Source organism: Bombina bombina, chromosome 6 (genome assembly GCF_027579735.1).
Source record: "Bombina bombina isolate aBomBom1 chromosome 6, aBomBom1.pri, whole genome shotgun sequence".
Taxonomy (NCBI): Eukaryota; Metazoa; Chordata; class Amphibia; order Anura; family Bombinatoridae; genus Bombina; species Bombina bombina.
Genome location: NC_069504.1, coordinates 152,459,105 through 152,474,662, shown reverse-complemented (window position 1 = coordinate 152,474,662; position 15,558 = coordinate 152,459,105). Strand labels below are relative to the sequence as shown.

Below are 15,558 nucleotides of genomic sequence, written 5' to 3'. Positions count from 1 at the left end.
ATACCCAATGTTTACATGTTCTTTGCTTTTTTTGCAAGTTATAGGGCACTAAATAAAAGTAGCACTTTGCTATTTCCAAACCACTTTTTTTCAATATTAGCGCTAGTTACATTGGGACACTGATATCTGTCAGGAATCCCTGAATATCCTTTAACATGTATATATATATATTTAGAAGACAACCAAAAGTATTGATCTAGGCCCATTTTGGTATATTTCATGCCACCATTTCACCGCCAAATGCGATCAAATAAAAAAAAATGTTCACTTTTTCACAATTTTTTTCACAAACTTTAGGTTTCTCACTGAAATTATTTACAAACAGCTTGTGCAATTATTGCACAATGGTTTTAAATGCTTCTCTGGGATCCCCTTTGTTCAGAAATAGCAGACATATATGGCTTTTACGTTGCTTTTTGGTAATTAGAAGGCCACTAAATGCCACTGCGCACCACACGTGTATTATGCGCAGCAGTGAAGGGGTTAATTAGGGAGCATGTAGGGAGCTTGTAGGGTTAATTTTAGCTTTAGTGTAGTGTAGTAAACAACCCCAAGTATTGATCTAGGCCCATTTTGGTATATCGTGCCACCATTTCACCGCCAAATGCGATCAAATTAAAAAAAACTTTAAATATTTCACAATTTTAGGTTTCTCACTGAAATTATTTACAAACAGCTTGTGCAATTATGGCACTAATTGTTGTAAATGCTTCTCTGGGATCCCCTTTGTTCAGAAATAGCAGACATATATGGCTTTGACGTTGCTTTTTGGTAGTTAGGTCGCTAAATGCAGCTGCGCATCACACGTATATTATGTCTAGCAGTGAAGGAGTTAATTAGGGAGCTTGCAGGGTTAATTTTAGCTTTAGTGTAGAGATCAGCCTCCCACCTGACACATCCCACCCCCTGATCCCTCCCAAACAGCTCCCTTCCCTCCCCCACCCCACAATTGTCCCCGCCATCTTAAGTACTGGCAGAAAGTCTGCCAGTACTAAAATAAAAGTTTTTTTTGGGGGGGTTTAGGTTTTTTTTTAAAAAAAAATATAATAATTCTTCTGCTGTGTAGGACCCCCCTTAGCCCCCAACCTCCCTGATCCCCCCCCCCCCAAACAGCTCTTTAACCCCCCCTCTGCCTTTATTGGGCACCATATTGGGTACTGGCAGCTGTCTGCCAAAACCCAGTTTGAAAAATAATAATGTATTTTTTATTTTTTATTTTATTAAATATTTTATTTATTTCTGTAGTGTAGCTGCCCCCCCCCCTCAACATCCAACCCCCCACCCTCTCCCAGATGCCTTGATTTTAAAATCCCACCCTCCCCAGTCCTCTCTCCCACCCTCCAGATCTACAGCATATTGATGCTGTTTTCATGCGCACGCACCCGCACTAGATCCCTCCCCCCTCCTCCACCAATGACTGCCCACCCGCCTCCCTGGATGAGCTCCCACCCACCAACGATAACGGCCATCGATAGCCGATGCAGAGAGGGCCACAGAGTGGCTCTCTCTGCATCGGATGGCTAAAAACAGTTATTGCAGGATGCCTCAATATTGAGGCATCACTGCAATAACATGAAAGCAGCTGGAAGCTATCAGGATCGCTTCCACTGCTTTCAAAGACCAACAACGTATGGGGTACGTCCTTGGTCATTAACTGCATTTTTTTGCAGGACGTACCCCATACGTCGTTGGTCGTTAAGGGGTTAAATGTCATCCAAAGTTTTAAATGCAAAGTCAGTGCAACGGAACAAGGGGTAAAGGATAGCCGTGTGGGTTATTTCTTTCTTCGGTTTCCAAAACAGTTAAATGCTCAAGTAGTAATTACAGTTTGTGAAGCTGTAAGAAAAGGATAATTCCGTGTTTAACCCTTGTGAGCCGAATATTTTAAAGTGGCAGTTCACAGCCTCATATAAATGTCTTTGGCGATATGGCAAAAAGAGCACTTGTCAAACATTTACACTGCAGTCAAGAATGGTTTCCCTGTATGTAATTACAAATGTATTCCTTTGGGGGATACAATAGAAGGACTCACTCACACCGACCGTGCAACTTCCGTCTGGCGAGCATCCACCACATGCGGAAATAGAGCTATCCAGGCGCTCCAACTGCTCGTCGACACCTCCCAGGGAACGGTCAATCCATTCAGCCGCTGCTCGTCAGGTACTGCGCCTGCAGGTACCTCAGCTATGCGGCTCTTTGTTTAGCCGGTTCTGGTTTGTCTCCAGGTGCAAACAGCCAATGAGAGTCCGTGTACTGGGTCGCGTGGTGGGTGGTCAGCCAATCCCATGCAAGTAAATGCCAAAGAATTTTCAAACAGTGTCGCCAAAGAAGCTGTGTTTGCTCCGTAATAAGTGAGCACTTTGTTCGCCCTCAGATGCCTCTAAAATGCTTGGGGATAGAGGGTATCTAGAAAGGATTCCTTGTAATCCTTAATAAGGTATCAAAAAAGAAAAAAGGAGGCGATCCCAATATCCAAAGAATATATAAAAACAGCCTTTATTCTTCAAATTAAAATTCAAACAAGATTTTCAAGATTTTCGGTCCATCGTAATATTATTAACCATTGGTGCATATTAGTTTATTGAACCTGATATTGCCTATCACCTTTTTGGTCGATACTTTGCCAGATAATTCTGATATCACTGAATTCTTAACCCCTTATTCATCCACTGACAGTCAGCCTAAGGCGCTACTGACTAAACCATAGCCTTCATTTCCTTCCTACAGTTCGCATTTGTGAGAAGTGCGAACAGTCAGTTGGCCAGCACTGTCCCTTCCTCCAGAGTCCAGTGTTCACCATATCCACTTTTTATTCAAAAGATGTCAGAACCGCAAATATGTTCACGTTGAAGTTTAAGCTAAGCCTTTTTTCTTCCATGTTTACAACAGTTTGTTCATACTTAAGGGACATTAAACCCAAACATTTTCTTTCATGATTCAGACGGAGAATACAATTTTAACAAATATTCCAATTTACTTCTTTTATCTAATTTGCTTCATTCTTTAGATATCCTTTGTTAAATAAATAGCAATGCACATGGATGAGCCAATCACATGAAGCAAATATGTGTAGCCACCAATCAGAAGCTACTGAGCCTATCTAGATATGCTTTTCAGGAAGGAATATCAAGAAAATGAAGCAAATTAGATAACAGAAGTAAATTAGAAAGCTGTTTAAAATGGTATGATCTATCTGAATCATGAAAGAAAAAAATTGGGTTTAATGTCCCTTTTTTTTTTTTGGCTTAAAGGGACAGTCTAGTATAAATTAAACTTTCATTATTCAAATAGGACTTTTAATTTTAATCAACTTTCCAATTTACTTTTATCATCAAATTTGCTTTTTTCTCTTGGTATTCTTAGTTTAAACTAAACATAGCTAGGCTCATATGCTAATTTCTAAGCCTTTGAGGGCTGCCTCTTATCACATGCTTTTCAAATCTCTTTTCAACACAAAGAGACAGAAAGTACACGTGGGTCATATAGATAACACTGTGTTCAGGCACAGAAAGTTATTTAAGATCTAGCACAACACAATGCTAAATTTAAGACAATAGATAATAAACAGTCACAGTCATGTGATCAGGGGGCTGGAAGAACGTTCCTAGATACAAGGTAATCACAGAGGTAAAAAGTACATTAATATAACTGTGTTGGTTATGCAAAACTGGGGAATGAGTAATAAAGGGATTATCCATCTTTTAAAACAATAACAGTTCTATGGTAGACTGTCCCTTTAAAGTTTCCAATAGATTAAAAGCTGCCTAGCTACTCTGTGTTCATATCTGGTGCATCTTAATTATGCATCAACTTTGTTTTGTCTTATCAATTGCTCTCTAACCCTTTGACTGGTGAGCCTTTGTTCACCCCAGTTCTGAGCCAATTTTTAGCTTTTTTGCTACCTACATTTAAATCTTTTTGTAAGTGACCCACACAAACTATTTTTTTTTTTCAGCAGGCCCAGCAGATACAAAATATACTATTATTACATTTATAATTCATGGCATTTGAGAGATAGCTGTGGCAAAAACTGACGTCTTTACACATGCGCAGTAGCAGTAACCTGCAATGTAACTTAGGTTTCATATGCCATGATTATAGGGAGGTGCATGAAATGTATTTAGTGTTTAGTGTCCCTTTTAAAGGTGTTCTTTGGCAATCCATACTATAACAAGTGGTATCATCCAGCACGTACTGAATACAGCATTTACTTCACAATAGCAGTGATGGGCAGCCAGTATCGTTTAAAGTCTTTCCGTCACATCCAGAACTTTGCATGGCTAGATAAACCATTCTCAAGCTAGAATTTGCCTTTCTGAAATTGTTTAATGGACCTCACAGTACTGATGAGACTGCTTAGATGATCTCGCTATTGCAGAGACCATTAGATGATGGGACTCATTTTCACTAAGGGAGAATGGATTACATGTGTAAGGGGAACTAAAAAGGGAGTATATGTATTTTGTGGGGTATTCTAGAGTTAAAAATGAGATACAAATTACATGGAAGACCCTGGGCTGCTCTATAACCATTGGACGAGGGACTACATGCATGCATGTATGTATATAATAATCTGAATCCTAAACATAATGTGTTTATACGTTCGTGCTTCATGCAGGGTGGATATCATCTGAGGTCACTGGCAGAATCTGTCGCCATGACTGTGAGAACATTACTTGGTGACCAACTACCCATCCTATCAGGAGAAATGGTTCCATGCCACAGGTAACCTTTTCAACAAGAATGTATTATCATTTTCTTCATTAACAAAAATACAAAAGATTTAAAAAAAAATAAAAAAAATAACCAGAATAATGCCTCTTCAGCACATTGGAAGAAAGGCTCTTTCCATCAAGGAATCTCTTGACATTCTATATACAACTTATTTTCTTAAATGTTGCCCTTATATTGTAGGCTTGGTCTTTAGATCAGGTTGACTTGAAAGTAAAGATCAAGTTATGCTTAGCGATCCCAGATTATGAGATGCAGGGTAGCCTGTGTGTTATAATTTGTCCCAATATGAATACATCCTGAACTGCAGTCACCTGAAAGTTTCCATAGGTGATCATTTATGAACCCCTTTATTAAAAAAAAATTATGGCCAGATTACATAACACTTGCTTCCGTTCGCTTGTTAATTGCGTTAGAAGTAAGCTTTTTTTTCGAGTTGCAAGTAAACTGCACTTATTCAAAACATATTTTAAAACAGGGGAAAGTCCATGACATTTCGATGCCTAACTGGCATCTTTATCAAATGTTCCCAGTGCTTAGGTCAGAGATATCACAGCATGATATCCCAAAGGAAGTCTATAAAAAAAATAGTCTTTTCATGAACACGTCACTTCCGGTTGTATACTAAGATCCCCTTGGTAAACGTCACTACTCCTTACAGCCACTCCACTGTTTAATTGAAGAAACTGCATGGCTAATTATTATATTCCAAGAGGAGCGGGACGTTTGATTGCAGTGTGTTACCTTACATACCACTCATATTGTCAGATAATACATGTATGGTCTGATCCTCCGCATGTACTTAGCGTAAAAGGGCCATCTTATAAGTGCCGATCCCGGTGTATATATAAACTCACCAGGGGAAAGAAGTTATCGGGTCAGCTGTCCCATGTGTCGGACTCATTGAGGTATCCACATACATCACGTTAGCGGCGTCTCTGCTCACAGGTTAATTGTATCAATGTAGTACTGTACATCACTTTTAGGAGAATAGAGGTTTAATATATCACAGGTCCCATTAGAAGAATATAGTTGTTCATGGGTAAACAAGGGTAACAAATTAAAAACGTATCTGATTAAAAAATAATTTAATCCTAAATTGCACCCAAGATGATATCAGGAGGAACTGTATAGAGGGCTGCAACAGACATACATAGCAAGATATGTGTGTACTACATACAGAGAGATATTTTTTGTTTACCCTGACAATATGGGTGGTATGTAAGGAAACGCTCTGCAATCAAACGTCACGCTCCTCTTGGAATATGATAATTAGTCATGCAGTTTCTTCAATGAAACAGTGGAGTGGCTGTAATGAGTACTGACATTAACCAATGGGATCTTAGTATACACCTGGAAGTGAGGTGTTCATGATTCTACGAATAGAGCGTGCTTGATCCCGACAGGTGAAAATATTTGGTTGATTTCACGGGTGAGGGTATATGAGACTGTTTGTTTGTTTTTTTCTACTGAAATAGACTTCCTTTGGGATATCATGCTGTGATATCTCTGACCTAAGCACTGGGAACATTTGATAAAGATGGCAGTTAGGCATCGAAACGTCATGGACTTTCCCCTGTTTTAAAATATGTTTTGAATAAAAGTTCATTTTTATCTTTTCAAATCTAGTGAGTGCTGTCATTAGATTGGAGATTGCTATTATTGGGAACTGACTAACACCCTGGTTGCTGCTATTTATGCAGAATACAAGGGGTGCATATCATTTTGGAACTATATATATATATATATATATATATATATATATATATATATATATTGTATTAAAAATACATAACATATTCTGCTAGGTGCAGAACATTGGAATGTGAAATATTTACAGTAAATACATAGTTAAAACCTTTATTAAATACGAATATTGCATAAATATTCTTTTTCATGTTTTCTTCTACTTGACAGCAAAGGGCTCTAAATTAAAATAAATAAATAAATTAAAAATAATATATATATATAAATATATATATATATATATATATATATTTATGTGTGTGTGTGTGTGTATGTGTATATGTGTAGCCCTCAGTTTACGCCGGGGTTAGGTTCCAGAAGGAATGGTTGTAAATTGAAACCCAGTTTATAATGTAAGTCAATGGGAAGTGAGGGAGTTAGGTTCCAGGCCCCTCTCAAAATTGTCATAAGTAACACCTAATACTTTATTTTTAAAGCTTTGAAATGAAGACTTTAAATGCTAAGCAGCATTATAAACCTAATAAAATAGATTGTATCATCATCAAACTAAGTTTAATAAACAAAAACATTTGCTAAACTGCACTTAATAAAATTATCACACAAACACAGACTCTATCATCATCAATCTAAGTTTAATTAAGAAAAACTAAATAATCACACAACAGACTGTATCATCATCAAACTAAGTTTAATAAACAAAAACATTTGCTAAACCGCACTTAAAGGGACATTAAACACTAAATACATGCTAGATAGAATGATGCATTCAAAGAAAAGATTAGTCCATGACTAACATGTAGATGTATTTTTTAAAGTTTCATTAGTTGTTTAAAAAGTGACAAAATAAGTGTAAAGTTTTAGTGTCTATAAAACACTGGAAGCTGCCATGCTTTAACTTGTGTTACCTTCTCTGCTGTGGCCAATTAGGGACCGTTATAAATAGGTCACTAGAGTGTGCAGCCAATGGTCGTGCTGAATTTGCTTTCATTATTTTTTGGGATAGGTTGTTTAAAATTAACACTTGTGCTGAATTTAACAATGTTCTGCACTTCCATTTCTAACAGGAACTGAAAAGTTCACAATTTCAGAAAGGAATTACAGGCAAAGAGGACAAAATAAATAATGAAAGTATATTGCAGGTTGTTTTATTATATACAATTTATCATGTTATATTACCATCTCAAAGTGTTTAATGTCCCTTTAATAAAATTATCACACAAACACAGACTCTATTATCATCATCAAACTAAGTTTAATGAACAAAAACAAAATAATCACACAACAGACTGTATCATCATCAAATTAAGTTTAATGAAGAAAAACATTTTTTTACTTGCATTTTTCTGCAGCTAAGGGAAGTGGCTGCTAGATCTTATTCCTTTAAAAACGTCTCCATTGCTCAGGTCTGGCTATACACTGATTAATTTCAGCCTGCCTGTGTTTAATCACACAACAGACTGTATCATTATCAAACTAAGTTTAATGAACAAAAACGTTTTTTTACTTGCCTCTTTCTGCAAACAGTTCTCTGCATTGAGTCTGCATCTAAGGGAACGTGGCTGCTAGATCTTGTTCCTTTGAAAGCTGATCCATTGATCATGTCTGGCTTGCTTTTCTTTGCATGTGTTTGCTGCAACACAAGCGGACAGCTCCACCTACTGGCCATGTCATGCTGAAAGACCCAGCCACGTTTCATCTTCAATGCCCTTGCTGATGGAAGGAGGTTTGCACTCAAAATCTCACGATACATGGCCCCATTCATTCTTTCATGAACACGGATCAGTCGTCCTGTTCCCTTTGCAGAGAAACAGCCCCAAAACATGATGTTGCCACCCCCATGCTTCACAATAGTTATGGTGTTCTTTGGTTGCAACTCAGCATTCTCTCTCCTCCAAACACAGCGAGTTGTGTTTCTACCAAACAGTTCTACTTTAGTTTCATCTGACCATATGACATTCTCTCAGTCCCCTTCTGGATCATCCAAATGCTCTCTAGCATACTTCAGACGGGCCCGGACATGTACTGGCTTAAGCAGGGGGACACGTCTGGCATTGCAGGATCTGAGTCCCTGGCGGCATAGTGTGTTACTGATGGTAGCCTTTGTTACGTTGGTCCCAGCTCTCTGCAGGTCATTCACTAGGTCCCCCAGTGTGGTTCTGGGATGTTTGCTCACCGTTCTTGTTATCATTTTGACCCCACGGGGTGAGATCTTGCGTGGAGCCCCAGATCGAGGGAGATTATCAGTGGTCTTGTATGTCTTCCATTTTCTAATTATTGCTCCCACAGTTGATTTCTTCACACCAAGCTGCTTGCCTATTGCAGATTCAGTCTTCCCAGCCTGGTGCAGGTCTACAATTTTGTTTCTGGTGTCCTTCGACAGCTCTTTGGTCTTCACCATAGTGGAGTTTGGAGTGTGACTGTTTGAGGTTGTGGACAGGTGTCTTTTATACTGATAACAAGTTCAAACAGGTGCCATTAATACAGGTAATGAGTGGAGGACAGATGAGCCTCTTAAAGAAGAAGATACAGGTCTGTGAGAGCCAGAAATCTTGCTTGTTTGTAGGTGATCAAATACTTATTTTCCACCATAATATGCAAATAAATTCTTTCCAAATCAGACAATGTTATTGTCTGGATTTGTTTCCACATTTTGTCTCTCATAGTTTTGGTATACCTATGATGAAAATTACAGGCCTCTCTCATCTTCTTAAGTGGGAGAACTTGCACAATTAGTGGCTGACTAAATACTTTTTTGCCCCACTGTATATGTATGTGTGTGTGTATATGTATATGTGTATATTTTTTTATATATATATATATATATAAAAAATTTCATTAAAATTATGGTGGAGCTAAAAGCATGAGATTAAAATCCTCCATATCGCAAAATTAAATGTATAGAAATTATTGCATAGGCAATTAGCACATCTAGGCAAGTATCCCCTCCCCGCTTGCCTTCACCCAAAAAAACTCCATATATATTGTTACCAATGCACCAGAGGATTCTGGGTAAGATATGCAAATTCGATATGCAACATCTCAGCTTTTTGCTTCAAATACTGTGTTGACACACAGCAATCCAATAATGGCGTAAGTGCAACAAATACAAAAATCACTACTGGACAGCCGTTTCGTTCTTATTAGAACTCATCAGTAGTAGATATATTTTTGTTTTAGCTGCACTTACCCCATTAGGGGATTGCTGTGTGTTAACGCAGTATTTGAAGCAAAAAGCTGAGATGTTGTATATATGTTGTAATGTATTTTGAGGTGTTTTGTGATGCTTTTTTGTTTCGCAAAACAGTTAACCAGAGCTCTTAGGTCACACTATCTTGACACTCGTTAACTTGAATTGGGCTCAAGTGGTTGCGTTTACTTTCAAATTGTAATACAAGCGCTACATCCGACATGCAATAAACCCAATATCGCTTGCTTGTAACTGTTAGCGTGCCACTCGTAATGTGGCCCATAATCTTTTATTGAACATTTTGTAGTATACTTAGTACTGACTATATAACTTCTGTAGAGAGTACATAAATTGACAAGTAAGATACGGTTTAGGACCACTGTGGGTGCCTTTACATATAAGGCCAGCTACCCCTACCCTCAGGCCAGGTCACTGTCAGCAAGCAGCGCACTCATAGAAAGGAAGTAGTGTGTGATCCTGCATCTGCTTCTGCGGTTGTGAACCTGCACCTCTGGTTCACCTTCATTCCTAATAGAAGCAGAAGAGTTGAAGCAGACACATGGGGGGGGGGCACACTCTTCTTCCTTCCTGCAGGGGGGGCTAAACTGTAGTATGTATAGATATAGATCAGTCATAGAAGCACTCACATGATAAGGTCTGTGCCAGGTTTATTGTGTTGTTTTGGGGATTAAAATGTTCCCCTCCTTCAGAAGAGGGGAACTGTCTATAAACTAATCTATTTATTAACATGTGTGTATTTCTTTCATGTAATTAACAAGAGTCCATGAGCTAGTGACGTATGGGATATACATTCCTACCAGGAGGGGCAAAGTTTCCCAAACCTTAAAATGCCTATAAATACACCCCTCACCACACCCACAAATCAGTTTTACAAACTTTGCCTCCAAGGGAGGTGGTGAAGTAAGTTTGTGCTAGATCTCTTCACCCAGAGGTATTTCTTCAGATTGTTCAAATGTGGGGGCTCCCAGAGATAGATCTGATGGCCTCTCATCTAAACAAGAAACTTCCCAGGTATCTGTCCAGATCCCGGGATCCTCAGGCGGAGGCAGTGGATGCATTATCACTTCCTTGGAAGTATCATCCTGCCTATATCTTTCCGCCTCTAGTTCTTCTTCCAAGAGTAATCTCCAAGATTCTGAGGGAATGCTCGTTTGTTCTGCTAATAGCTCCGGCATGGCCTCACAGGTTTTGGTATGCGGATCTTGTCCGGATGGCATCTTGCCAACCATGGACTCTTCCGTTAAGACCAGACCTTCTGTCACAAGGTCCTTTTTTTCCATCCGGATCTGAAATCCTTAAATTTAAAGGTATGGAGATTGAACGCTTGATTCTTGGTCAAAGAGGTTTCTCTGACTCCGTGATTAATACTATGTTACAGGCTCGTAAATCTGTATCTCGAGAGATATATTATAGAGTCTGGAAGACTTATATTTCTTGGTGTCTTTCTCATCATTTTTCTTGGCATTCTTTTAGAATACCGAGAATTTTTCAGTTTCTTCAGGATGGTTTAGATAAGGGTTTGTCCGCAAGTTCTTTGAAAGGACAAATCTCTGCTCTTTCTGTTCTTTTTCACAGAAAGATTGCTATTCTTCCTGATATTCATTGTTTTGTACAAGCTTTGGTTCGTATAAAACCTGTCATTAAGTCAATTTCTCCTCCTTGGAGTTTGAATTTGGTTCTGGGAGCTCTTCAAGCTCCTCCGTTTGAACCTATGCATTCATTGGACATTAAATTACTTTCTTGGAAAGTTTTGTTCCTTTTGGCCATCTCTTCTGCTAGAAGAGTTTCTGAATTATCTGCTCTTTCTTGTGAGTCTCCTTTTCTGATTTTTCATCAGGATAAGGCGGTGTTGCGAACTTCTTTTGAATTTTTACCTAAAGTTGTGAATTCCAACAACATTAGTAGAGAAATTGTGGTTCCTTCATTATGTCCTAATCCTAAGAATTCTAAGGAGAAATCGTTGCATTCTTTGGATGTTGTTAGAGCTTTGAAATATTATGTTGAAGCTACGAAATCTTTCCGTAAGACTTCTAGTCTATTTGTTATCTTTTCCGGTTCTAGGAAAGGCCAGAAAGCTTCTGCCATTTCTTTGGCATCTTGGTTGAAATCTTTAATTCATCTTGCCTATGTTGAGTCGGGTAAAACTCCGCCTCAGAGAATTACAGCTCATTCTACTAGGTCAGTATCTACTTCCTGGGCGTTTAGGAATGAAGCTTCGGTTGACCAGATCTGCAAAGCAGCAACTTGGTCCTCTTTGCATACTTTTACTAAATTCTACCATTTTGATGTATTTTCTTCTTCTGAAGCAGTTTTTGGTAGAAAAGTTCTTCAGGCAGCGGTTTCAGTTTGAATCTTCTGCTTATGTTTTTCGTTAAACTTTATTTTGGGTGTGGATTATTTTCAGCAGGAATTGGCTGTCTTTATTTTATCCCTCCCTCTCTAGTGACTCTTGTGTGGAAAGATCCACATCTTGGGTATTCATTATCCCATACGTCACTAGCTCATGGACTCTTGTTAATTACATGAAAGAAAACATAATTTATGTAAGAACTTACCTGATAAATTCATTTCTTTCATATTAACAAGAGTCCATGAGGCCCACCCTTTTTTGTGGTGGTTATGATTTTTTTGTATAAAGCACAATTATTCCAATTCCTTATTTTATATGCTTCGCACTTTTTTCTTATCACCCCACTTCTTGGCTATTCGTTAAACTGATTTGTGGGTGTGGTGAGGGGTGTATTTATAGGCATTTTAAGGTTTGGGAAACTTTGCCCCTCCTGGTAGGAATGTATATCCCATACGTCACTAGCTCATGGACTCTTGTTAATATGAAAGAAATGAATTTATCAGGTAAGTTCTTACATAAATTATGTTTTTTCCTTTAGTGCCCTGGAATCAATGCAGAATGTAAGAGCTGCACAAACACCATACTGGAAATGTTTATCACATGAAGGTAATACAGTTTATATCCTTATCAGTATTTGTTGGGATTATTTTAAAATAGTGTCTTTTAATAAGTCAAATTGTTGATGGAGTTTGGATATTGAAAAAAAAAAATACAGCAAGGAAGGTGTTAAAGGGACAGTCTACTCCATAAATGTTATTTTTTTAAAACACAGTTAATCCCTTTATTACCCATTCCCCAGTTTTCCATAACCAACACAGTTATATTAATATACTTTTTACCTCTGTGATTACCTTGTATCTAAGCCTTTTCTGACAGCCCCTGATCACACAACTTTTTTTATTTATTATCTATTGACTTGCATTTTAGCCAATTAGTGCTGTGTTGTGCACAACTTCACAAGCGTGAGCACAATGTTATCTATATGGCCCACGTGAACTAGCAGTCTCCTGTTGTGAAATGCTAATAAAAAAGCATGTGATAAGAGGCTGTCTATAGTGGCTAAGAAACAGGCAGAAGTTTAGAAGTTTAAATGTTATTAAGTATATTTATATAACTGTGTTGGTTGTGCAACGCTGGGGAATGAGTAGTAAAGGCGTTATCTATTTTTTTTTTTAAACAATAACAGTTTTGGTGTTGACTGTCCCTTTGTTTTGTTTTTAAAATGTTTAAAGGGACTGTCATTTCAAAATTAAAGTCTTAAAGGGACATTAAACTCCAAAGTTTTGTTTTATGATACAGATAGGGAATTTTAAACAACTTTCCAATGTACTTCTATTATTTAATTTGCTTCATTTTTCAGATATCCTTTGTTGAAGAAATAGCAATGCATATGGGTGAGCCAATCAGCATATTAGATAATAGAAGTAAATTAGAAAGGTGTTTTAAAATTGCATGCTCTATCTAAATCATGAAAGACAAAATACGGGTTTAATGTCCCTTTAAACTTTGCAATTTACTTCTTTTATATATTTTTCTGTTGGTATCCTTTTGTTGATAAAAAAAAATACCTAGGTAATCTCAGAAGCAGCAATGCTCTTCTGGAAGCTTGCTGCTGATTGGTTAAAGTACTTAAATGCTTGATGTGTTTGGTTAGCTCCCAGTAGTGCATTGCAGCTCCTGAGATTTCAACGAAGGATACCAAGAGAAAAAAGCTAATTTGATAATCCCAATACATTGGAAAGTTGTTTAAAATTGTTCTATCTGAATCATGAAAGTTTAATGTTGACTTTACTGTCTTTTTAAACTTGGTTGATATATTATTATATAGCAAGATAACAGAAATGTCTTTAAAAATCACAAGGTCTTTAGAGTCCCTTTAATTTCACACTTATTTGTTCATTTTTAAAGCATTCTATTTTTTATTCTGGTTCATTGTAACCAAAATAATTTTGTATACTTTGAAAATAAACGTGCTATTGTAACAATCTCTACTGTGTATCTTCTTCAAAGAAAAATAAATGATCTTTATATTATAATAATCAAATCTATTTGCAGGAACTAAGCCAGTATCAGATCCAAGTACTATGCATCAGCCCACAGATGACCATGCAGGTGCACAGCAGGAATTCCTGGATGCAGCTGCTGTTAATGACTTCCTGGAAACTCACATGAAGCAAATTCTGCATCCTTCACCACCTGTTAGAACTGCTGCTGTGGTATCTGAGGCGCATGCGCTTGTTCTTCCTGAAAGCATGCAAGTGGAGAAGCGTGCAGCTGCACAGGAAGAAATACATCACTACAGCAGGTACGTTGTAGCATGTCATGTAAAGAACACACATTTGTATGACCAAGAAAAAATAGTGATAAGTGATAGTGTTAGCCTGTATGTGTCCCTCTCTACACATAGAACTGTGGCATTTTCCCCTTAGTGAATATTAACAGGAAGCACTCTAAATATACAACACAATTAGGTTTAGCATAAAGAAACATTAAATACAGTAAAATAGCAGAATCAACAAGTGCATAATAAAAAGACAATCTAACGGATTTCAAAATATACTTTAATTTGCCGGCCCCCAGTATCATGTGATGGCCATCAGCCAATCACAGACTCCAATACATATATACTGTGTGCTGGTACCTTAGAAAGTGTTAATATAAAGAGATTGAGACAAATTGAGAGACAATTTGATAATGAAAGTAAATTGGAAAGTCTCTTAAAACTGCATGTTCGATCTGAATCATGAAACTTTTAATTTTCAGTTTAGTGTTTTATCAGCTTTTAGTGATGTGTAAATCTTTTGAGTACAAAATCCATTTTAAAGTACAACAGTTGGTGAAATTTCTCAGGTATGAGAATTATTTTCTTTCTGGTGAGACAACTGTTAAGAGTTAAAGGGACATTATAGATTAAAGGGCCATAATACCCAAATGTTTAAACACTTGAGAGTGATGCAGCATAGCTGTAAAAAGCTGATTAGAAAATATCACCTGAACATCTCTATGTAAAAAAGAAAGATATTTTACCTCAAAAGTTCCTCAGTAGCCACCTCCCATTGTAAAGGATTTCTAAGCAGCATTTTAGTGTGTTTGTCCTGGGACATCTGAAGGGACTAGCATCGTGCACTCTCATATTATTTCACCAATCAGGTAAAGGAAGCTTACTATGAAATCTCATGAGAGTTAAGTCAAATCTCATGAGATCACAGTAAGAGTTCATGACCTCAGCACTGCTGATGCTGATTGGCTGCTGTTCATTTCTTCATTTTTTTTAATTTTTTTTTACCTGCAGCTGGGAGCAGGTGAAGTATAACTTTTTACACAGAACTTACTCTGCTGAGCTGAGGAAATTGTGAGGTAAAATATCTTCCTTTTTTACATAGAGATGCTCAGGTGATATTTTCCTGTCAGCTTTTTACAGTTATACTGCATCAGTTTCAAGTGATTTAGCATATGAGTATTATGTCCCTTTAATAAAATATTTTTCATGTATGAAAGCAGTAATAAAATCTATACGTATCTATTTTTATTATTATCATCATGAAAAAAAACGTTAGATTAA

General features: G+C 37.4%; 1 protein-coding gene across 5 annotated transcripts in view; it reads left to right on the top strand.

Moving 5' to 3' along the window:
• The window catches only part of HDAC10 (histone deacetylase 10), a 236,388-nt gene that overhangs the window by 62,870 nt on the left and 157,960 nt on the right, over positions 1-15,558 (top strand). For all 5 annotated transcript variants that reach the window (XR_008402807.1, XM_053716638.1, XM_053716639.1 and 2 more), the window contains exons 12-14: positions 4,619-4,725; positions 12,535-12,602; positions 14,052-14,301. Coding sequence is in view for 4 of the 5 variants with exons in the window: in XM_053716638.1 (XP_053572613.1) it covers positions 4,619-4,725; positions 12,535-12,602; positions 14,052-14,301 (425 nt within the window). In the remaining variant the exon portion in view is untranslated. The remainder of the gene's footprint in view (positions 1-4,618; positions 4,726-12,534; positions 12,603-14,051; positions 14,302-15,558) is intronic.